The 26,757-nt window shown below is 34.4% G+C and overlaps 1 protein-coding gene across 1 annotated transcript in view; it reads right to left on the reverse strand.

Annotated features, from left to right (window-relative positions):
* MALRD1 (MAM and LDL receptor class A domain containing 1) overlaps nucleotides 1–26,757 on the reverse strand; it is a gene marked incomplete at both ends in the record, with an annotated part of 250,796 nt that overhangs the window by 53,926 nt on the left and 170,113 nt on the right. Inside the window, 3 exons of the mRNA XM_082753206.1 lie at nucleotides 274–549; nucleotides 16,101–16,302; nucleotides 21,843–22,000. Coding sequence (XP_082609332.1) covers nucleotides 274–549; nucleotides 16,101–16,302; nucleotides 21,843–22,000 — 636 coding nt within the window. The remainder of the gene's footprint in view (nucleotides 1–273; nucleotides 550–16,100; nucleotides 16,303–21,842; nucleotides 22,001–26,757) is intronic.

Genomic DNA, 26,757 nt, shown 5'->3' on the forward strand with positions numbered 1-26,757 from the left:
ATGCTTTCAATTATTAAGAGAAATACAATGCAAACATTTTCAAGCATTTGTCAAAGTTGATAGCCAGGGAGTAAGAAACCATAAACAAAATTGTTTGCAAATGTAGAGTGACTCTCCAAGTAACACATTATAGGCAATATAAACAATGTTTTTTCTTGACTAGGGAATAACGAATTCTACACTACATTATGTTGCTCTTTTTCATGTCACTGTTTTAGGAAAGAAAGTTAGCATGGTAGCATAGCTATAGCTGTAGCAATAAAACCAACTTACAGCAGCCAACTTCATCTTCGTTAAGGGGGCAGTCAGGCACACCGTCGCATATCAGGAGGGCTGGGATGCAGCCTTTGGAAGGACACAGGAACTCCATTTGTTTGCAGGAGTTTGGAGACACAGTGGAAGGGGTCCTTGTGGGACAGTACATTTCATCACTTCCATCCACACAATCTTCAACACCATTACATTTTGCATCAAGGGATAAACACTGCTGCACATATGCACATGTGAACTGGTTACTGCTGCAAGCTGGAGGTCGTGGTTCAGCTGGTCCTGCAAGGAAAAAAAAAAAAACAAAGCCGAGAAAGGAATATTTATTGGTTATCTTCTTTCAGTAATCACCTATACTGCTTCTGAGAGGCAGTATAGGCACTGTTGGAAAGGCAGCTGATTTTGAATATAAAATCTTTAAAAAAGTTGAAATAACTTGTATAAAAGCAGAGGCCCTAAGCATAGAATACTGTTAAAACACCCACTTTGTCACGTTGTACTAGCTACATTGTTGCTGTTGCAGTATTTGGCTACTAAAGCTCAAATCCAGCATTTCTTCTGATCCCATTATTGCTTCTACCATGTTTGTATAGAAAGGTTAATAACAAAGTATTACGGAAACTTACCGGTATCAGGAAAAGGTTAAAAAATATTATTGAAACCCCTCAAGATCTTCCTCTATTTGTATATTGAATGGATAAAAAAATATTCAAAGATATTCATCATACACGGGTATGATCAACAAGAAACTTATTTCATACAAAGCTGTTATCCATAGTAATGTCTGAACCACCAGAAAAGTAAGAAACAAAGATTTTTTACTAATAATTTATTATCATTTGGATTCCGTAGCTTTGCTTGACTTGATAGGGAATTAAATCAAATGAATGACTAGGTAACATTTTCCAGAGCACAACAAGACAAAAATTATTTTTAAATTTAAAAATTTAACTTATTCAGACAACTGACAAAGGAAGAAGTGTTCCATTTTTGCTTGCTGGAAAAAATACCAGAAAACAAAACAAAACACAATTTTCTGCGATCATTTACACAAATTAATTGAAGACATTTAAGCTCCCCTTTCTTCCTACTAAAATCACTGCAACTGAATGTTACCAGTAGAAACATCAGAACTATTTGTGAAAGCTGAATTCTAAGAAACGGTTAACCTTATGTTCTTCCCACTACCAGTGTCTCCCAGGGGAGAAATGTAACTTTTTTTTTTTTTTTTTTTTTTTTTTTTTATGTGTGGGGAAAGGAAAAACAATGTCTAGAATTTCATCATGTGCATTTAATCTTTTTCTAGGTCAATTTGTGACAGATGAGTAAAGAAACTATTAATATCAAAATATGAAAATCATAAGCAACAAGGGAAAGACAAATTTATGACACCACCTCTGAAAAAGATAGTATGATGCTGAAGGAGAGCAGATCAAATGCAAAAGTTCATGGGTGGGTCTTAGCTTGTCTTTTGAGAAAGTGCAAGCCCTCTGACCTCAGAAGTCAAATGCTACAGCTGCATGAAGATACGACACACTGTAAGGGGATACATGGATTTTTGCATTATTTTGCTACTTTTAATCTAATCAACATAAGATTATGTACCAGGATGCAGTTTTATGTGGTGAAACATGCTCTGTTTCTAAAATAATTGCATCATGAGTATCAACAGTATTTTGGCCAAAGATGTGTTGATAATATATTCAGATAAACTGAATATATAATATTAGTTTACCATCTTGTCACTAGCAAAACAATTACAAGGAAGAAGAGCTCAAACTCTGCTGTATAACGGTGACCCTTACAAGCTTAGCAATCCTTTATCTTCATGTTGAGTCAGATAATCACAAATGAATAGCTTCATACAATATTCCTGATATCATTTTATACTGATAGTATAAATTCATGCTGCCAGAAAAGATGTATTTCATACATTGATCATAATATGCACATAAAACAACAATAATGGATTTTGACACAGTAAAAATAATAACCTACTGATTTTTTTTTTGCTTGTTTGAATTCAGAATTAAATCATAAATCCCCTAAGGGCATGTACTTTTAAAAGGGATGAAAAAGATTACATTCATGATGTGTTCTATAAATGTGTTACTCAAAAAATTACTTTCACTTTTCACTTATGCTACTTCAAAAGGAATATGAAAGTTGTCTCTGATAGTTAACTATAGAAATTTTAATAACACACTGAATTTATTTATAAAAGAAGTTAATATTTTATTTTTTTTTAACTTTTAATCCTATGTTTTAGCAAATCTTTTCAAAAAAAAAAAAAAAAGAATTATTTTATAATCTTAGTTTGTATTTTCTTTTAAAAAAATAGTGGAATTGTGATATTAGATAACTATATTTTTCTTTTGTTACTTCTGATTCTTTTCATCATAGTACCTAGGAAGTATTTAAGAAGTGAAAATGACTTAAGCTGCAGTCAGTTCCGCTAAGGGATGCACTTCTGCATAGTTGAGTTTTAATTTGCCTGGGCTTGTTCTGTTACAGTGGAAATTAACCCCACAAAACTTCTTATCAAATTGCAGCTATACTGCTAATACATTTCCTATGGTCACTTATTGCAGGAACAATTGTATTTATAAAACATTTGTGAGTATTTTTAACACAATTTGTTTTCCTATAACTGTTATATTCATTACATGTTTGCTAGTAGGTTTTTACCTGAGTTTTTTCTGCAATAAAATTTTAAATTTATTCTTAAATAAATAATGCTTGAATGTGTTGTTACAAATCTGGTCTTGTGTGCTAAACTATCTTCAGGCTTTTGTAGCACTGATTTAGCCTTATAATCTCAATCATAAAAAGTACACATGCATGTAAATGACCCCTTACTAAATTCAGTAGTTAAGCAAATGCTTGAGTGCTTTATTAAATGGGGGGTGATTATTATTTTTTTCTGTCATGATTCCCTATTGTTGTTAGAAAATAATGTACAGAAACAAATTCTTCCTGACTTGCACACCAATTACTTTAGTGTGCAGTATTCACCAAGAGCAGTGAAGACGTCTTTATACTGAATTAAGTTACATTAGGGGTAGGGTTACCAAGGGTCTTGTTAACTCTGTTTTATGTTTTCAGTACATTCATAAACATTCAAAGCAATATCCTGAAATCAGCAAAATCATTTTGGATCATAAATAAGATGGGAACATACCTCAAAGGCCACAAGAATATCACCTTTTTTACTAAGTCACATTACGTATTAGTTAGTTCTTGCCTACTTGGTTTCAGATTCACTATGAAAATTGCTCTGGACAACAGTCTATAAATTGTTATGATTGCTGTGATCTGCAAAAGCTGTACGCCTTAGTTCAATCTAGTTTCCTTACATAAAGTAGGCAATATTTTTTCTTAATTATAAATTGTGTCTGCTTTAAGGAAATTAAAATTTATAAAACATTCATTAGTATTTACCTAACAGTTAAAACTGACTAATTGGAAATATAAAAATCTAGAAAATCATTAACTAATTCCAATCTGAAAAGAAATTGTAAGCAACATATTGTTAATGCAAAACTAATTACTTGCATTTAAAGCTGCTATCTACGTAGCCATTTATATTAGGCTCATTGTTGCAGTATCTACTGTTGACATGTTTCGTTCTTAATAGTGGCAATATTCATTCTGTTTCCTTGCTACAGGGAAGATTTGAACTAAAATGTTAACACTCCAATATGGTTTGCAGGGAAAAACAAGCTTGCACTAATGAAAGACTCATAATAAATATCTTTCACTGTCCTGAGTTGCACTCACCTTGCTCAGCCTTAGAAGTTAACTTTCAATTTCAGCATATACTTGAGTACTATATCCAGTCTGTAGATATATATGACAATTATGTAAACAATAGAATCTTTTTTTTTTTTTTTTTCAGTACTAATTAGGCTATCCATCTGTGGGGCTCATGGGCCATTTCAGTAACTTAAAAAATCATACGATTTAACAGTTGCCTAACCCTGGCATGCCAGAAAAATATTTCCCTCACCTTTCACCAAGTGTGGAAAAGATGTTCCCAATCCACCACTCATCTCATTAGTGTTGTGTGGCTCTAATTTTCAAACCACGTTCAGGAGTGGGAGAGATATTGTACAGGTTTTTTTTTTTTTTTTTTTTTTTTATCTATTTGAAGCTGTTTAAGGATTTGGAGATAAATCTACTGACAGTGGTGTGTTCTAAGAAACACAAGATAAAAGCTTAGCTTTCTGTATCCAAGCTGCATGATCACCGAAAACCAGGACTGGAGATACTCAGGAATACTTTCAGTATTATCACACAGATGAAAAGCAGACTAATCAAAAACAATTTCAGAGAAAACACCCTCTGCTCTTTTGAACGCTGTGTCTGGATTTAGAACTGCAAGAAAACAGCAGCAAATTGTTGAAGTTTCATTATAGCTAAGGAATCATGATTTTTTTAAGTAGCAAGCTCATAACACGTATTTATTTATTTTACTTTGCACTTTTTTTTTTTTTACATTTATTTTTATGTTGTATATGGCAAATAATCAAAATTAAAGGGTTTTAAAAAGTTCATATACATTCTACTTGTACACCATAAAAAGACATTTTAATTATGAGTTTATTTGGGTCCTAAAATTCTTTGTGAAAATTACTCATGCAACTATGTTTGGTGAGTAATAACTTAAGGACCAAGAAATGCTACCCTACCAGCATTCTCACACATCAAAGAGAAATTGGGTAGCTGAGTGTGGTGGTTTCACACTGATGGCTGGCTAAACTTCACCACACTGCTCCCTCACTTCCCTTCCTCAGAGGAACTAGGGGAGAAAATACAATGAAAAAGCACTGAAGGGTTCAGATAAGGACAGAGAGATTGCTCGCCAATTACCATCGCAGGCAAAACAGACTCGATTAATGTAAGTTATTGTCTATTACTAAAAGACTAGACGAGCAAGAAATTAAAAGCAAACTAAAAACACATCCCCCTCCACCCAACTCCTTCCCCTGAGTGGCACAGAGCAAATGGGGAATGGGGGCTGCAGTCAGTCACTAACAATTTCTGCCACTCCTTCATGGTCACTTTCTGCCCCTGCTTCAATATGGGGTCCCTGCCACAACATGCCATCTTTCCTGAACTGATCTTGCAGGGGCTTCTCACAGGCAATAGCTCTTCAAGAACTGCTCCCACAGGGCTCCATACCATGGGGTCCATCCATCAGGAGCAAACTGCTCCAGCACAGGTCCCCCACAGGTGGCAACTCCCCCCAGACCCTCTGCTCCTGTGTGGGCTCCTCTCCACGGGCTGCAGCTCCGGCTCAGGGCCTGCTCCTGCAGGGGCTCTCCATGGGCCGCAGCCTCCTCCAGGCCACATCCACCTGCTCCACCGGGGGCTCCTCCACGGGCTGCAGCCTGGAGATCCGCTCCGTGTGGGACCCATGGGCTGCAGGGGGACAGCCTGCTCCACCATGGGCCTCTCCACAGGCCGCAGGGGAACTGCTGCTGTGTGCCTGGAGCACCTCCTGCCCTCCTGCTGCACTCACCTGGGGGATGCAGGGCTGCTTCTCTCAGAAACATACAAAGATACTTAAATTACATGAAACAAGACCTCCATGATATGCATTTATTTTGTCTTCCTTATTCAGATACCAAGATTCCTGCAGAGTTCCTGCAGAGTCCCCCGTATATTCATGTATCATCTATTAACAGTGAATTCTAATTAAGACTAGTAGACATTGGCATTAAAATCAACATCAGAAAGCATGAAATAATGTTACCACACACTATTATGCAGCATTAGCTCAGTTGTGTGAGAGCTTGCTCTAAAGTCCATTTAGGCAAATAGGCAGACATTGATTTTAATGGGTCTTGCATCAGACCCTTGAAAACTAACAACCTGTGTGATACATTTGCATAAGTAGTTTGCCTACTAAATCTAATAAAAACTGCAGACCTATTAACAGTAGCTAAAAGAGTCAAAAATAACCCCCTCCAACAGTTTCCATTAGACAAGAGTATAAATTAATTTCAGACCCAATCCAGTGCATTAATTAAGTTGAAGTAAGTGGCAGTCTTCACTTCAGTACATGCTGGATCAGGGCATGAAATCAGCCTATTCAAGGTGGCTGCAAGGAAGCAACCTTATTTAAAAAATAAATAAATGCACTGAACTCGTTCAAATACTTTTAGAAGCTGTCCATGAGTCTTTATCTATGTAAGTAAGGCTTCTGCAACAAAATAAAATGTACATGTATGTGGGGAATTGAGCATGGATAATTGAATATATAGTTCTCTTTCTCACTTGAGAATATAGAAGTATAGGGCAGGGTGCTGGAAAAGATCCCAAAAACTCTGTTACAAAGACAAATTTAACAAATCCAGAACTTGTCCCATTGACATCACAGTTTTATGTATCTGTGCAGAATGTATTTTAAAGGAACCTTATTTGCATAAGAGAAAACACATAAAGAACATGCTGCTAGTAAAATCAAGCTATACAATTTCCACTCAGAGATCTACCACCATCTATGAACAGCCATAGCAATATTTATCACATTTCTGCTAAGAGCAGTCCAGAAATTGCAAGCTATGCCTGTTATCATAATGTATTTATTAAGAGCAACAAAGAACTGGAGAAACTGTGAAGCTTTAGTTTCCAGCAAAGTGATAGGCGACAGGCTTAGAGTAGAGAAAAGAACAACTAGTTATCAGGACAATTTTCATTGATGGAGCCGTAACACAATGTTATGCTTTTTTAAATTTTTTTTCTCAGCCTAAATTCTAATGAAAAGCATTTTGTACAGCTACAAATTTTTCATCACCTAATAAGAATCTCCTGAAGAAAAACTATGTTAAACTCTTCATAATTTGATAAATCTGAGCTTTACTCTAGATGACGAGAAAAGTAAGTCTTACTTAATGAACAATCTGAGAATTTTCTTCTCTCCAACAGTCTTGTGAAAATAATTATTTCCAATAATGTTTTTTAATGAACAAACTAAATTTAAAGCATCACCTCTCTGATCTGAGTCTTCTTTTTTTTTTTTTTATTGTTGTGCATGTGTATGTAAATAAATGAGACTATTTTAAAACACTATTAATAAATCCAAAGACTTTTAATTTCTTAAAAAGCATCTAGCTTGACTCAGAAGATTTCAATATTATGGAAGTATAAGAATGCAGGGAGAAACTGTAGAATTTGGACAAATGTTTATTTATGCATGATACAATTGCATTCAGGACTTGCCACTAATTATGCTAGTTTATGTTCTATAATTGTCTCATCCTAGAAATATTCCCTACTTCTCTTCCTATGAAATTTGCAAAAAAAATGTGGCTTCACTGCCAGCTAGGCCTGTGCACAGGAAGATACTGAAATAGACTGAAGAATCTCTCTAAGGTGCTGTTCTGCACCATATCTTTTGTTTCTCTTTAAAAATGCAGAAATGCCCTATCTCTGCCAAGCAAAGAGGATCTAAACCACATTCTTATTATTTTCAGGGAGAGACTAGTTAACTAGAGAAACTATTCACAAATATCCCCAGTCCTCTATCACTTCTTCCTTGCTTCTCTCTTCCAGTCCTTTGACTCCCCCAGCTTTCCCTGAATCATCTCTTGCCCTTGAGGAAAGAAACTCCCTGAGCTCTCAATCTGAGAGAGATTTCTGCTTTACTACAGCATGAGCAGACAAGCTAACAGTGATTCCCCTGGCTCTGCAACTTAAAGAAATCAGAAATTAAGTCTCCTCTACAGAGTTTTTCCCCATGATCTAATGCTGTAGTACGAGCAGCTCAGACAGTTAACCATTCCAGTGTCTCCTGCAATCAGGCTCTGGGAGTTTCAGAGGTGGATTATCAACTCCCTCTAAGCTTTTGTCAGATGAGCTCTGTTCTCCTGCAGAATTTTCTATCACTTCACATGCACACATGCAGAGTCTTCACTATGGCTTTTTGGGTTGATAGATACATGAATGAATTATGAATTCAGGTGTGAATCATGCTATGAGACCTAGTGAAATGATATTTACTTAAAGAGCCCGAGAACATTTAAAGTTACCTGTCAATGCACACTTTTTCTAGGCTGATTATTAGACTAGTTTGGCCTATAATACTTTTGCTGGTCTGCCAGTTATGTAGAAACATTATGTCAATGTTGTATTTTGCTTCTTGTTTAAATTCAAGATTATTTATTTTTCTGACTCTGAAAAGCAAAATTTTGGAGATGCCCAAAGATATAGACATTATTTTGTCACTGTCTTTTTAGTTGGCAGTTTTGTTTTAGTTTTAGATAGCATCATGCAATAGACAATAATTATGGAAGTAATTATCACATATTTTTGAAATATTTGGGCACAGTAGCTATAAGGTGTATAGAAAACCTCGTAACAAAGATAAATAACTCTGCATTCAGAGGAGTACTTGAATAGCATGCATGCATAGAACCAGAAATTCAATTATCTCTCATCTCTTTCTCTGTATTGAAGGAAAAGAAAAAAAAAAAAAAAAAAAAAGCAGAGGAAGCAGAGGGTCTTGTGAATAAAATAGGCTTCAATAATTTGATTAAAGATTATGTCAATGTATATGAACACAGATCTTGTTGGAAAGCAAATATAAGTCTGTGGCAAGAAGAGCAGAGAAAGGTTTATAGATGATCTGGATTCAAAGAGTGTGTCCCATGAAACAGAAAAAAAAAAAAAAAGAAAAAAGAAAAAAAGAAAAATCCTCAGTATATGTTGGAGAGAAATGAATAAATAACTATTAGCCAAGATGTTACAGAACTAGAATTTTGCTTTGTGGTGTCTAATCTGAAATGACAAGGGACTCAATTTCTGAAGAATGACTACTCAATATTTTCTGAAAATTAGATACCTTTAGGATAACACAGAACAATTAAAATTATAGTAGCTCAGAGCTAACTATTAGTGTATATATACAGACCTACTATAAGTAGCTCAGGCAAAATATCAGGGGAATCAGCACATGCAGTTCTCCTTCTGTTATATTCTTCCCCAGACATCCATCCTTAGTTGGCTACTACTGGGAACAGGTTATGGTACAAGCTGGACCTTTTTCATGTGATGACTGATCTGAAGTTCTGAACATATCTGTCCTAAATTTTAGGACTAAAATACAATTTCCTTTGTCAAAGCTCTTCATTGCAACATTATCTCCCAGGGAAAGTTAGAAAAGACAATCCATAGGAATAGATCCACCCACCTTTCATGATGATGGCTCAAAGTGCAGATTTAAGTTTCTAGAGTATATTAGGTTTTGGGGTAGTGAGAAGCTTTTTGGGCTTTTTTTAATTAAAGTATTATTTGGCTTGGGTTTGCACTTTTAATTCACAGATTCTGATGTGCTTTTCTTTACAACAAGTGAAAGCTTGCTCAAAGCAAGGATTACTTAAAACTTTTGTAGCAGGTCTGGTTTATATTTTTCTGCAAAGCAATGGGAAGATTTGGACACGTTATGGCTTGTCAAAGCCATCTTTTCACCGAAGCGAAAGTAGTCAACAACCACTGATTTTACTGTACTTGAGCACCTACATGGCAGATCATAGAATCATAGAATATCCTGAGTTGGAAGGGACCCTTAAGGATCATCAAGTCCAACTCTTGACACCGCACAGGTCTACCCAAAAGTTCAGACCATGAACTTTTCAGATCTCTGACCATTTTGTTGGTAACCCGTGTGGTGAAGTCAAGAGCCATGACAACATTAGACAAAAGAGTATTTCACACAACTCTGGGAAATAACACTGAGTTTTAATTCCACCATAATAGATGGCACAGAAACAGCATGTTCTGTCTGTACCGACTGCTTTCTATTATTTGAGTTACCCCTTTATCTGCAATGTATCCTTCCATAATGCTATTTCCTGTTGTACACACGTCTTCCAGGTGAAAATGAAGCTGCAGTAGGGTACAGGAGGATAGCTGTAGCACTGGCAGTCCTTTCTCATGTATTAAGCTAATAGGTTTAAATATATTTTTAACATTTTGTAGAGGAAAGAATGTATGAAAAAACAGAAGTAGAAAAGGGTCTACAATAAAATTATTATAAAAAGTAGTTCATGAAACAGAAAAGGTAAAATACTTTAGAGCATTGAGCAGGAACAAGAAGTTAACTATGAAAGAAGGCAGAACAAAAGCAAATGAAAAATACAGTGTTAAGCAAAAGTTGAAGAGAGGCAACAGAAACCCATTAAGATTTATTTCTCTTCAACTTGTTAGTTATTTCACTAAATAATGTTGATACTGAACTGGTGACAAACACTGAAAGCTTGACTAATGGTGGAAAAGCAAATACTGTTTTCTCAAACACTCTGGAGGCTAGGGTGCTGGATGATGTTTGCACTTCTGTTCATATCAGTGCACCCAAATATTCATCCTGAAGTATCAACTGAGCATGTCTTTTTTGTTTTGTTTTTTAATAAGTGAACACAATGTGCTTATTTAAAGCATTACCAGAATTTAGAACTGCAAGTATTAAGGAAGTACTAGAATTTCTAAGTATTTAGAAGTATAAGTTCACAAAGAAGCATTAGTAGAAGACTTCACTTCATGACAGGCCGCAGAAGCAGCCAGTGATGACTTTGTAGTGAGATTTATGTTCTACCTGCAGACAGTCTCCACAAACACAAATATTTTGCTTGGGTGATCTTTGGAAGAGATCACAAAAGCAAATATTTGTCTTTGTTTATGACAAAACAATGAATTGTCATGAGGCATAAATATTTATAAACAATTAAAGTAGTTCTATATGCCTATATTTTATTAAGAAAGCCTTAAGATCCTGCTTTTGGTGCATAGAGGTATGTGTAATTTATGAGTGTTTTGAGGGACCACTAGCACTTGAAATATTTGGGTTTGATAGGACTGGAAATGATGGCCACCTCAGCAATTGTAAATGGAGAGAAAGTTGTCTCCTTTATTCTGAAGTTCTGCAGCTGTGTAATATCAACCTCCAAGGAAGCATCAGTTTGTTTAATTAAAAATAATTATCTGTAGAAACTGTGACAAGCCAAATGCAGATATGGCAAGCCAAATGTACTATATATGAAGAACACTTGATAAACATGCTATTTCATGGGTGGAAATTTGAATCAATATTGAGAGTGTAAAACATGCATGTATTTATTTATTAGGCTTAATGATTCTGGATTATCAGCCAGATAAATTCTTTAAAATATATTTATTACTTGTTCACTTCCTGAGAAAACTCTCCAAAAACATAAAAGCACTGGAACTAATATCTCAATATTTAAGTAACACATACATTTTTCTTCCATTTTACTTCTTCAATGAGTGAAGAAATATATCATTCTGATTTATGTGAGTGGACTAAAGTTTGCATGTTAGGCATCTTCATAATGTTTTAATGTTAACTTGGGGATATAAATTCGGAAAAAAAGACTAAGAATTTCTGTAATGCCTCCTATTTTCAGCTGAATTACAAGAGAAAAATATTTAAAATATCTGACTCAATACTTCAGTATTCTTGGTCCCTCTGAAACAAGGAATGTAAGGGTATTTTAACTTCTGTTGTTAAAAATAAAATTATTAAATAAATTAATCAAAATTCTAAACAGTTTAAAATTAAAATATATTTAGAAATGGGTTAAAATTAAGTTTTGCAGTCAATAAGGTTCACTGATTCCTGTATTAATTTTTTGGTTTGTTGGTGGAAAATATAAAGACTTTACAAACATTTATCAGCAGAAAATAGCTGACCTTGGAAATGGTAAGAGTACATCTCATTCAGCTGTTAATGCTGAACTATGGTAGATCCTATGCTACTGGCAGCTGGCACTGCACCTTTCTCCATGCACGAGCATCAGCTACAAGTTACTTCTGTGGAAAGCCGGAGACTAGCTTGATCACATTTTGTTCAAATGTTCAGAAATATTCTTCGATCTGAAGAAACTCATGGCTAACGATGGCTGAATATTTAAAAAAACAAAACACAACTCATCCGAATTAGAGCTGCTGGTAATGCTTTAATGCTTAGAGCTCCCAACTAGCTAAATTGTGATTGCTTCTATTTAGAACATGTTGCCTGAGGAAACCCAGAGTAATTAAAGAAAAGCTGAAAAATAATAATACAGACGGGAGGAAAATCTTCAGTAGCAAAGCTATCTTCTGAAAGAAATAATTCTACAAAAAACCTGTACTGCAGGTATACATGTACACACTTCCTTGGGCTAAGTCTTTGAATAAACATGAAGAGCAAAAATCAAAGCAGGTCTGGAAGCAGAGTAGGTAAACTTTCCCACCATTTCTACTAAAGCAAAATGCTCTTGCTCAAACGTCTGCAAGAACTGCATACTGAACTCCCTTTACAGGGCAGTTATTTTGTACTATTTGTAGGACATTTCAAATTTTACGGTCTCAGTTTTTAAATCATTAGTGAAAAATAGAGCCACCTCCTGAGTAGCTACTCTTTGCCAATCATGTCTTTGTCTTGATTAAAATGTCACAGTTCTGTTCTTCCTCCTGAACAACTGGATTTATTTAATTATACGGATTTTCTGTGGTTCTCTCACCTCTTTGCAAGCACAGATTTGGCCTACCTAGCCAGAAAGCATGACTAGGAAAGGACAGTTCTTTGCATCACAAAACTGTTAGATAAATCAAAATTCAGAACACATGGAAGTAGTATAATGTAAATATTATTTCTTATCTGATGATATATCGAGTCACAAACTCACTAGGAGATTGCCTTTCATTATACAATTTATTATTCCTTATTATTGTTAGACTGGGGGAGAAATACACACCTGGGGCAACAGAAAGAGTAACTATAACATTAGAGGAGGCTGGCTGCCAGAAGAAACTGGCAGAATTGTCAGGGTGCACATACCACTGTGGGGTGGTTGGAGGAAGCAGAGAATGTTCAAGATCCTTGAGTTCAAGAAGTGTTGGACAACACTATGACTGATATGGCCTGATTTTCTGGGTGGTCCTTTGGGGACCCAGGAGTTGGACTTGATGATCCTCGTGGGTTCCTTCTAACTCAGGATATTCTATGATTCTATGAGAATGTGTGGAGAATATGAAATTAGAAGGCCTGAGAATGGATGACTGGCTAAGTGGAGATGACTGGAGATGCATTCACAAAATTTGGAATTCTGGAAGTGTCAGGATTGAGCAGGATGGATCTGGAATATTTAACACAAACTGTAGGTTACAATTGGAGCTATAAAAAATATTGTAAGGATAGAAGGCTTAATACCCTAATTCCACACAATGAGCTTAAATGAATAGAAGAGAATTTACAACAGACTATGGAAGAGAGATATTACATGACAGGAATTAAAAACCATGAAAAAGACTTCCTGCAACTAATGTATGTTAATTGATTTATTTCCAATAATCACTAAATGCTATATTATTTTCCGATAATAACTGTGTATATTCAGAAAGAATTTGTTAATTTGTAGGAGAAGAAGCAGTTGAGAGGTATCAGAATACACGACCTTCAGAACTTCAGAAGTTCTGTTAACCAAATTAATGCAAGTTAGGAAATATCTCTTTTTGGGGGGTGGAGATAGGACAAAGGGGGGGGGGGGGCAGTATTTTATTCTTCATTCATTTTAATATCCATTCATTTTGATATCCTTTATTTATGTAGGGGGAGGGAGGTAAGTAGAAACAAAACCTTACCTACGCTGTTTTTAGGGTAATCTATGTCACTTTTGGAAGAGCATAAAAAAAACAAACAAACAGTATTTCATACAGAATTTGTGTAGAGATCTGACTTATACCATAAAATCAACATTAAAATGTATGCTCCAGTTTCTACACAAGTGAATGTGAAGACGAGTATCCTGCACCTAAGTTAAGCATGTCCACAAAGTTCTTTTTCAGATAAGAAAACAATATTATAATGCAGAATACAGCAAGACTACTATTTCCTTCTTTTAAGTATTGCAGCTTGTAAGAACTTATTCCAGACTGCTTGCCAGCTTATCATAGAAAGGAATAAGTTGACCCCTGGAGACATCTGTCTGTTCTGCAGCTGGACAAGGAGCCTAGATAACCAAATAAGACTATGTGATTTATTTTTAGGTGGCTGCATGTAGATAAGATGATTTTGACTCATATTGGTTACATAAGTAAACAATTTAGTTAATCATATTTGAGTATTTTTGAATCATATTGGTTACTTCTATATAATTATCAATATAGCTAATAAGTTTTATGATATACCATATTTTCAAGGAGTAAAGAGTATGACACAGGTAGATACTTGGAAGTATTCTACAATGGGAAAATCTCTGAAGCCAATCAGAAAACATTACTTCATAAAAATTACATTATTTTTATAGTTACAATTTCAAGATACCTTAGCATGCATTTTCCAAGGAAGACTTTTTTCCTCCCTCTGAATTCATGATTGTTCATAATAAATTGCCAGAGTACCATAAAAACAGAAAGTTGCTTTATATACGTTATTGGAATATAGATCAAAATATATCATTTGACATTTTCACTTTCTGTTCTGCTATATTTAGGCATTTCCATGCATAATAATTCTTAAGGTATGATTAACAGAAGTTATTAAGACTATAAGGGTAGAACGAGCACTTATTTATTTATGTGGTTTGCAGCTCATTGTAGTGCATTCCAAAATAATATTTTCCTGAACCTACTGGTGGGAAAATAAAAACTTCTGTTGCTATTGAGATGGAGCAAATGCCACCTAAATTACTTGAACATATATTTCATTTGAAGCTTTAATCAGTGTGTGGTTAATTCTCCAAGGATCTGCTTAATCATCACAGTAAGAAAAACTGTATTGAACAGATTCACAACTAATTTATACACAAGCTATCCTATCTGAACAGTAAGAGCTGTATAAATAGAAGTGTCATTCAAGAGCATTTTTAAAACATCTGTATTACCTTTTATTTAGCCATAATCATTTGTTGTTGTTTCTTATGAATGAAAATCTACACAGAAACTTTCTGATTCTTCATTCGCTCCCCCTCTTCCTTTTCTCCTTAGGAAATGGGATGGCTGATATTCCTATGAGAATCCCTATTCACATGCATACTTTCTTTTTTAAAAATAAATATGACATTATAAGGTATTAGAATTTAACTCATTTTCTTTACAGAGTTAAAGTCACTTCATTTGTCTAGCAGAATTTATGTTACAAACTCTCAAAGAGCTTGATGACAAGGTAAGTTTGTTATACTGAGATATTTGATGAAGAGAAAAAATACAAGAGTTAATCATTTTCTTTTTAAAATAATTGTGAATCACGTTGATACTCATAAAACCCTTCCATCTCAAATTATGTACTACTTTGACTATTTTCATACAACAGAAAATTGTTACAGTTGAGCAATGATAAATCCCTCTTGAACATGCTTCATAAAAATACTTACAGGCCCTCAATGCCAGTAACATACTGAGTTGCTATAATTAACGATACGTTCAGATGCAAGTTTTAACATAAAACTGCCTTTTACAATCACAAGCAAATACATTTATCCAGACATTGCATACAACCAACAAATAGATAGGAATCACTCTGATAGGTATACTAGCTCATTTCCTTTAGAGGAAAAAGCACTACTTAAAAATCTGCCATGTGTGTTATATATGATAAATTTGATTTTCTCTCCTTTGCACATTTTTCTTTCCTTAGAAAGCACACCATTGCATGATCTTGCGGTTATTTCTTTTTGCTATTTTTTAATGTGATAAAAATATAATAGAACTGCTGTTATTTAAAAACGTAAAAACAAGATTTTGTATCTACAATACATAGAGATATGAAATGTTCCAATTTTCCTCTTCTTGAAAATAAAATGGATATTGTAAATATTTGTGTAATAACATACCTCCATCCATACACTCTGGGGTGAAAGAAATGTCATCAAGAGCAAATTCTGTGGGTTCACTCTGCCCCACTTCAGCTTCAAAAGCAACTCTGAAAGGGTTGTTACTGGAGAGGACCACGTTTGCATACATCCATTTGTTTTCTTCATTTCTACTAGAAGACCACATTAGAATATCCATTCCATGTTCTTCAACGGTGTATACCTATTGACAATGAAAGAGATGCAACTGAATCAGCATTCAGCGACAGAGGAATGAAGCTAGCTGGAGTAACGTAGCCCAAGCCAAATAGCGCAGCAAGCAGTTGAAGTACTACTGACCTTCTTAAGTAAGATTTAAATCCACACCTGCACCTTTCACCTTTGCTAATGTTAGCTCAGCTGCGAGTAAAAAGGTACTCTTAAAAAAAAAAAATATGCTAATACAATCACTAATTGGAAAACCTACAGACTGATAGAAGCTAATGAGTAAGGACCTAACACAAATTTCACCTGAACATTGAAGAAAAGACTCAGAAGGTTCTAGAGCTATCCTTTCTTCTCTAAAGGGTGACCTTCTTATAGTTGTTAGGCTGATTTTCCAGTGACCCTGGGGTTCATGTTCCCACTTTAGTGCCTCAGTTTAACAATGGGACACACACACACACAAAGAAACAAACAACATACAAAACCTTTAAGTCTGAAGAAAGTTATAGACTTAAATTTATAAATAATTATATGTATATTACCTACCTTTGACTCTCCCAGACAGCCTGTTGAGACAAACAAGGTAAAAACCCAAATGACACAACGAACCACATGCTTTATGGAAGTTGCTGTATTGACCAAAATATCAGTAATTACTTAATACTCATGTACATTGTTTCTGTGTTGGAGTAAAGGAGAAGTAAGAGGACTGACATACAATAATCCAAATTAGGATCCAACTTAGTCAAGCCTGATGTTCTGCTACAGGACTGTGTAACAGCACTATCCAGCATCAATATTCTAAAAACCAAGCTGGAATACAATGAGAAGTGTTGAGAAGAAACAGACAATTAAAGCCAAAAAAACAATGGATTACAATAGAGTTCAGATAAAATGTGAAGCCCCAAATGTCTGTTTCTTTATCTGGGGATATAGACCCAATACTCTCAAAGATTATGCCCACAGAAAGTGAAAGATGTATTCTTCAGTGAGGTTACTTTTGTCAGTGAGGGTCTGAAGCATCTTCTGAGTCAGGAAATATACTTAGTGTCTACAAGATTTTTGCTGACCTTTTCAGAAGGATATACATAATGCAACTGTTGGGTAAGGAATAAGTATGCCACTAATAGTGACATAGAAAGAAACAGGAGCATAGTTTCTCTTCAGCTGTACATTTATGTACATTTATGTGTAAATGTACAAAATGTACATTTACACATGTACATTTACACATGTACAAACCCAGCAGCACATGAAAAGTACAGCAAATTCTCATAGATATAAGTTCCCTAGAGTCCTGGAGAGTTACAGCTCTGTAATGCTTAGTGTCTCCAGAGACTCCAACACCTCCCCACACACCATCCTATGAATTGTTTACAAGTCAGTCTGGTAGTGGAAACAATTTAAAGATGAAGGGGGAAGGGAAGGGGGGAAAGGGAAAGGAAAGGGAGGGGAGGGGAGAGAAAAGGAAAATCTACCAGCCTGAGTAGAATATGCTCAATCTTATACTGATCTAGTTGTAGGCTAAATTCCATCATTTTAATTTACAAGTAACAAGCATGTATTGTACTAACTAGGCATCGTCTACTGATACCACTTCTTAGAGTGCACACACAATCTAAATCATAAAGAACAGGAATAAGCATTAGTAAAGCTATCACATCATTTACTGTGGAGTGAAAAGCTCAAGAGTGAAAATATCCCAGTACACACTTTATGGTGATTTTAAAAAGAATTTAGCATGATAATCTCCATGATGTAAATGCATGAGTGAAGCTTTTATACTTGTTTCTTGGTGTTTCTCCAAGGTGCCTTTGCCAGCTGGTTCATTTGTAGTCCATATGTGAACAGTATTCTCTCACAAAACCCATTTTCCTGCCTTAAAATCATGACTCAGTTCTAATTCACCACAGCATGTCCCGTGTGTTAGAGACTCTTGAATTCCTTTTTCAGCTTCTATCTCAATCTGTGGGTGGGGAAAGTGCATGTACTTTTGAAGGTTACAAAATACACACTGCTATTTTCTACTTAGTCATCAGCAGTTACAACTCATGTGGCTATTCTATACCCTCATGCTGACTTTCCAAGATAACATATCATCTTCCTGATCTTCCCTGACTTTAGCAGTTGGCATGCTGGAGACTACTACTATGCTCTGTCTAGAAGGTTAATTAATTGGCTAATAATCAAGAAGCCAATGCAGATTTGAGGGGTGCATAGCAAGGGGTGTATTCTCCCAACATTCCCATCCTGTTGTCTGTAATCAGCAGCCAAGGAAGCAGAAGAATCTTGGGAAAGACAACACATATTTTCACTTCACTAGGCATCAGACACATATGTCAGCTGAGAAAAGCTCCCACTAACTCCAGTGAATAATGATACTAAGTTTTCCACTCTACATCCTCAAGATCATGCCTTCAAAATGTTCTTGTTCCTCAGCAGTCATTATTTCATGTCTTCATTGGGGATAAAGCTACACTACAGGAATATTGAAATTGTTTCTCCAAAGCCCACAGAACAGATTAGCAAAATTGTATCACCATTCACTGATATCACCATTTGATTGTATTTGAAAAATTGTATCACCATTAGAGAAACACTTCAGAAAGTTATGCCCTTTTTCTCTTTATCTCTTTAAACATGGGTTTGAAGTAATAAAAAATTAGTCATTTTAAGTGAAATTGACCTGTACTATACAAAAATTTACCACACCTCAGTTCTTTTAGTATCAACAAATATCAATTTGGCTTTTAAATTAAATTTGGCTTTTAAATCTCAATTGTGTGACAAATTCCTGGAATAAACTGATAGAGAAAGCTTGCTGCAGCTTAATGAAAGCTGCATGCTTTCTGTCTAACAGATAATTAATAGGATCACCACTGAATAAAACAGGTGTTAAAATAACCTCAATTTCTTGCTGAAATGTCTCTACTATTTCATTAATCAAAATGTAAAGAGAAATTAATTTTCTAAATTTACATTTGTAGCATATATGTAATAAAAACTGTTTATATTTAGAGCTATTCTTTAAGCATATTCATGCTTAAAGACTTTAGACTAGTCTTGTGTTTAATGCTGAATAACTCATCCCTCAAAGGCTGCTGTCAAGTACTTCTAAGGAAAGCTAATGTTTTCATAACAAATCATTATGATTTTTTTTTTTATTATTATTATTTTGTTGGCTAACAACTGAACAATGAAGCATCAGTATTCAGATCTTTTAAAATAACTTTCACTCTTAGTGTAAGAGTTGTTGTAGATCTTGTATTTTTTCTAAAGGCAATAATAATAATAGCTTATGCTTTTATTTCCCCTGTAAAAAATTACAAAGTTTATGGCAATAGAATTCTCCCAGAGAAACGTGCATTGTGAATAAAGAAGAGAAGCAACTTTAATACCTACTCTTCTAATCTTGGTGAATATTCTTTTTTTTAAGTTTGTGTAGTTCAACATTATCTATTTCCAATACTGAGACATCCTTCATTTTTTTTTTATCTTTCTTTTAACCAAATTGGTGATTTTAATCATTCATCTCTGCTTATATTCTGTCTTTGTGGTCTTTCCTTTTTTCTTTTTCTTTTTCCTTTTTTAAAATCCAGACATGACATAAATGTTGCAGATAGCTGTATTTCAGATAATAGCTACATCATCATCTGTTGCAGTGACATAACTATATTCTAATACATTATTCAGATTTCCTATTACCATTTGACTTTTTTCTTTTTTTAACCTCCATTGCAACTTGAGCACAAAAAAAAGGGGAAAAAAAAAAAAAAAGAAAAAAAAAACACAGACTGCCTGTCTGACTAACTCCACATACATAGGCCGTATACACCTGCTTATTCACTAACTCTAAGGGTGCTGTAGTACTTGAAAAATTTCAGTTCAGAAGCTCCTTCAAAAAAATTTTGTCTGCTTTCTTGCACAGTAAATTTAAACAAATCTTTCATAGATGATCTTGGAGTATTTCAGTTACTAACTGATCCATAAGGTAATCACTGTTTGCTTTTTACTTCAATTTAATCTGGAACTGCTCTCAACCTTTACTTACTGCTCTGTTTACTTAATCTTAATGTGCAAAGTTTGAGTATATGAAGGTATAAATAATTGAAACTGGGAAGAATGGACTTGAGGACATGGCCTAGTACTTTAAAAGCTATATTCAAATACTAAAATTACAATATTGATATAAACTCTTCTAAAAATTCATATTGAATATCTGAAATATCTTTGCGAAAAATAAGGTTTTGAGAATTTTTATTGACTTAGTAGTGAGAAATGTTAAAATAAAATTACCTGAAAATTCATTAAAAATCAGTTTTAAAAAGCAGGCTGAATTTTGGCTAGGATTGAGTTAATTTTCTTCCTAGTAGCTGGTATGGTGCTGTGTTTTAGATTTAGGATAAGAATAATGTTGAAGGACCTGCTGCTTATAATAACTTTATGTATATTTTTTTCTCTATTTACTCTTAATTAAGTGCCCATGAACTAAGTGACAGAGATAAAAATACCATCCCATAATCATATACTTTAAAAGGACAGACAAAAAGTTGAATGAAAGGTAACATTATTCTTTGAATGGATATAAGAAGTAAATATTTCATGCTGAGGGCAGCCAAGCAGTGGCAGGGGTTGCCCAGAGGAATTGGGTAGTTTCCATTTCTGGAGGTTTTCACCTAGTCTGATCTTGCAGCTGACCCTGCTTTGAGCAGGAGTTTGGACTAGAGACCTCTTGAAGTCCAGTACAAATTATACTGTATTCCTATTGAATTGTGCTATGATCCTTTTCAGTGGGGATGAACATAAGGAAGAAAACCAAAGATAAAGATTGTCAATACAAAAACACTGGTAATGTATACATTTTTTTTTATATTCCATCACATGTAATAAAACTGACATAAATACATGTCTGAAAATACAGGTTAACAAGCTGGCACAGATAGGAGTCTTGCTCAGGCCTGTAAAAAAGGTGTTATGCAACATATTTATTCAGTGAGCCATGTGAAATGAATTATTTGCCAAGGATACACATCACTGCTTGAGATTTTACAAAAAGAATTAACAACTAAGAGTTGGCCCACTGAGGATGCTTGGGGAACAGCAAGAAGATATTTGAACTATAATCATAAATATGGTTAAATGCTTTATTGCCAGTTATTTCAATCAAACACCCTTGATACATGGTGACATTAATTTGTTTAACACTTGTCTTTTAAACTGCATATCTTGTTTTTGTCCTAAACTTTGGAAACTAACACGATTTGATGTTAAATAGTGGATTGTGCAGTGTTGATGTTCAGTAGGTCTGAGAATGATAGATAGGCAGTGTTAATTTTTGCACATATAGCAAAAGGGCTTCAAGTGAAATTAAGAGTAGAACAAAATTGTCCCTGTTGATCTTGACAGAAAATTTTTCTATATGGGTGTAGTGACAGTGAAATTGTGAAGAAGTATAGCTAACAGCCTCTGAGATTTAGATCATTTTAGACACAGAAATGCAAATACTACTAGTGCAATTATTACTGTGGCATGAATTGGTAGACTTGCTTTTTCTCTTACCTTTAAGACTCCTGTTTGCCTAGAAGCAAACATCCAGAACCAGAACCGAACTCTGCAGATCCCAAGGCTGGCTGGGAAGAATTTGGTAGTAATTATCTTCGCTCTATTTCCTTCCTTCTGGTTAGATGAGTTTACATACAAAAAACGTTGTCCTTTACCTCAATAAAAAGATTAAAATAATTTATAGTTTTTCAGTACTATTTTATGCTCTAAAGGAAAAGCATTTTTACCCACATAGATACTAGTATCTGTTACAATGTACATGTATACCCATACATTACAGAGATGTTCTGGGTTAAAACTGTGTATTTCTGTTTATTACATACATATAATATTAAGGTAACCATCAGATCTCACTGTGCCTTTTTTACCCACGTGTAAATACTTGATTCATATTAATAATAAATATGAATAATAAATTTAAATCATGTTGCAAGCACCAACACTCACTCACAGATTCTGAAAACTCAGTAAGTAGGAGCTTCTGCATATGAACTCCAAACATTACTGTCCCAAAACACTAATATCTTCTTCAATACTCTTCAGAAAGTCAGCCAATCAATTCTTTCTGATTTTAAATTACATAAATGTGTGAAATGATGGAATATGTTGGTAAGGTACAAATAACAGAATTAGTAAGCCTGCTTACAAAACTTTATCTCAGGAAGAACTTCCTGATTAAGCAAACTTTCTCAAAAATCTATTTTAAAACTTTTAAAATACCTGTTATTCAAATAAGAACTTTTTTTTTTAATTAATTATTATTTTTTTTTTTAAGGGGGAGGGGTGTGGGGTGGAGGGCAGATCATGCTTAGTCTTCTCAGGAGAAGTTAAAAGTTCAGAATTTTTAATCTAAGGAATGAATCCTAATTGCTCTTTTCAGGGACATAAGACATACCAAACATTCAGAATCATAACAGTATGCCAGTCAACCTCATGTAAGCTCTTATAAACCTTTCTGTAAATAAGTGATTAACAAATGGTATATCCAAAAAAGATTGACTCTCTGCAATCCTTTTCCTTCGTCTTATAAATAAAAGTTAATGAACATTTTGTAAAGAAGATGGCAGTCCCTGTGGAAAGGGATTTTAAATTAAGTTTCAGATAAACTTAAGTGAATTGCTAATCTTTTAGTAATCATCTTTTCTTTCTTAGGTCAATGAATTCTCAAATCCTTAAAAATAAACTGTCACCTTCACACCCACCCTGTTTATGTTTCATGTATAAAACATACATGCATATTCATACTCTGCAGCTGAATTTAAGAGCTTCATATGCTCGTCAATTTACAGTTTCACAAAAATTATTCTGCACTACTACAATACTTCGGTAATTCAAGGATGCAGATTTGGGAAAAATATGGTATAAGATTTTTGTGTCTGTTGTGAATGTAATTTTTAAGATGCTGTAATTGTAAAGAGAGCAGCAATCATGATGGTCTTGGGGTAAGTACACAAAACAAAACAAACAAAAAACACCATTTCCAGAATTGTTATTCTGGAAAGGAAATAAATATTTGTGGAACAAACCAAATAGGCATGGATCCAAAATGTTTTTTAAAACCTAGTTACTCCCTATATTGACAACTTAGCAAAACAGTTTAAGTGTTATATGCAAGGTCATGATCGCTAAATTTTCAGGCAGATTAGTGACAGTCCCCTGTCTGGCAGCTTTATTATAAGGCCTAAAAGACAATTGATATCTTTCTCCAAATCCTATTCTGTCATTTAAAAAATTCTGTTAGAAAAATATATATATATATATATATGTATATATATATTTCAGTTTGTAAGATCCATAAAAGACACAATCTGTCACTTATTAGTAGGGAGACAAATAGTGCTTTTAAGAAAGCAAAAAAAAGATGCTCACTCCTTTGTCACTTCAAGAGCCAGACTCACTTGGACTGCAGTTAAAATATCAAAAGTAATTTCTCATCTGAAGTGAGTTGCAGTTATTTCCACCTAAAATTGATTGCAATTTTAGTCCTTTGACTCATAAAGTGAGCTATGTAATGGGTTTTCAAACTGCTATTCGACATGCCATTCTCACAGACCTGTAAATGAACGTTAGTTCAGAGTGAGAATTATTCAGTTTGAATGTCAGTGGAAGGAAACCCAGAATTTGAACAATTTGTAAATGGTAGCAACTGTCAAGGAATTGCTCTTAGTTTCTATTGTTGCCTTCGAAGCAATCTTATTTGAGATGATATTTTCAAGTGGGATTATCTGGGTATCATGTTATGCCTCAAACTTTTTTAGGAAATGTAAATTTTCTCAGGTGAGAAAAAGCTATTTGAAAGATTACAGTGACATGGATATATTACATTCTTCATAAGTAGAATGGTGCTGAATATTTGCACACTAAATAACAGACTGGAAAGCCAGGGTGCCTGCCTACATATTACATAATATATGACATATGGCATAATGATATACATATGATATACAGCATATGTATACGATATACAGCAAAAGTTAAATAGACATGCTTTTTTAGTTGGTTGATATTTTTGAAGTTCAAACATTCTGGACTTGAGCAGTAACATCCTCAGAGTGTTTCAATAGCTCATGGATACTGTGGCTAAAGGCTGAAAGTGTCTTGTTTTGGGGCAGGAAAGAATAGTATGATAAGGAAATTTATGGAAATAATTTTTAAAAGTGAGACCTGAATAAGAGACATCTCAGTCAAATTGCAGAATGTTAGACATAGCTGTAATATAGTCGTTATTTTTCACAAAATGTCTTTCTGTTCAAATCACAGGATTTATCTTATCCTTGAGACTGTTCTAATGCAGTAAGTTAGTTATGTTAAACTAATGCAAATTTTTCAGAAATTAATATTGTTACCCATCTGAAATCTGTAATGTTAGTTTAGATTTTGCTAGATGAGGCAGTATGACACATTTACAACCAAACCTACACACAAAGCTGTTCCAATATACATAGTACATGGTTGGTATAATACCACAGGATTCATTCTATTGCTATAATGGCACTCGTGATCTGTGCAACAAATTTATATGCTTAGTAACTAGAGGAAATGAATTTGGAACTAGAAGAAATTGGTTTGGACCAGGAACGGACTGACAGATATTGCTGGACATTACAGAGAGTCTGTATCTAGACTGCTGGCAATTCTAACAAGTGATTCTTTTTCATTATAGCTAATGTGAATATTTCTTGCCCACTTAATTTACAAGTAAATTACAAATCTAGACAATTTTGTAAACACATTTGCTGTAATTCCATTTTACTTTTTCCTTTCTTTTTGTTAACTTTATTCTTCTTACAATTCCTGGGTAATTTCAAAGATGCAAAGAAGAATCAATTAAGTAAGAGGAACTGAAATAGAAAAACACACAAAATCTCCTTGAAGAGCCAAGGGCTAGAGGTTGTTTTATCATCACATTGCATCACAGGAAGAGCAAGAAAGCAAGTCAGACTACTGATTTACAAAGAACAGCTTGCTTGGGACAGCTGAATTAGTTTCTACCTCTACCCTGTCTGTTCTGTCCCTTTCCAAGAGGAACTTCCACAATTATAGCCAACAGACTATCTGCTTCCTATAAAATGACAAATTGTGATGTGTGGCAGTTAAACAGTTCCCTCATGATCAGGTGAACAGTTCCTGCATCAGGTGCAGGATCTGCCAAACAAAAAGGGAAGATAAATGAGTAGGACAGAAATGGTTACAGCCACCTGCTTATAAGATGTCTCTGTTGAGTTTGGAAATGTAAAACAAACAAACAAAAAAATCCACCTGCAGATCATGCTGGATACAAATTCAAGATTAAACCAGTAAAGATTGTGACACCTGTACAGTGAATCTGAACTATTCTTTGCTAATAAAATAAAAATTAGAACTGGTTAGGATTCCTAATAAATAAAATTTCTGGAAAAGAAAATTAAGCACTTCTCAATAGCAATTGGTACCTTTATGATGGAAATTAAATTTCCATTCAGATTTATAATAAATACAGAAAGAAATATAATACAATATAATTTTATATTTATTTAGTATATAATTATAATTTGCTGTCTCATAGCACAGATAACTGGAACGGCCCATTAGTACATTTTGTTATGCTGATAATCAGTAGGCATTCTGTTAGTAGTCTGGCTGTATCATCCTATAGGAACATGTTAATAGAGGAGATGTTTCTACATTAAGATATCTGGCATGCCAATAACAGGGAGAAAAGTTAAGACCTTACTTATGAACCTTAAGCATTTCACATGCATCCACACACACTGCTCATCAGTTGCTCTTTAAGTGTATGACACTACAGGAAAAGCAGATTATTCCAACTATTGACAAGTAGAGCATCATGAGTATCAGGATCTAACACAAAAGGTTTCATAACACGGATTTCATTTGAATCCAGTAGCTTCTTTGAGGAGCGAAAAAAAATACTAGTGATAGGTGAGAAAAATACAGAGCTGATGATCAGGAGAAGGAAATATAACAATAGACTAAACTGGGTTCTCAGAAAATCTATTTTTTGAACATGAGTTAGCTAAAGGTTTGCAAGATGTCCAACTATTTTGTCAGGGTGCAAGCTGATACTGGAAACAGAGAACTGGTACCGTGTTGAAACTGCCTGAAAAAAAGCCTACAATGCCACAAATTTTTCCAGAGATCGACTACAGCACAGCTAGGGTCATTGGATAGTCTCATTCAAGGTACTATTCAATACAAATCCATATTGCCTGCTTAGGTGACTAAAAAGAAATGGATGGCTGGACTACTATTTTTACCTTTGTTTATCCAAATTTGTTCAGTCATTCAACAGTACATGGATACACTGCCACAGCATTTCTGAACAAGGCCCAATACATTAACTTAGTAACGCATGGATAATGACAGATATATCCTCTTTTATGGTATTAAAATTTTCATATCGGTATTTTTT

The sequence above is a fragment of the Aythya marila genome, assembly GCF_965140915.1.
Source record: "Aythya marila genome assembly, chromosome: 2".
Lineage (NCBI taxonomy): Eukaryota > Metazoa > Chordata > Aves > Anseriformes > Anatidae > Aythya > Aythya marila.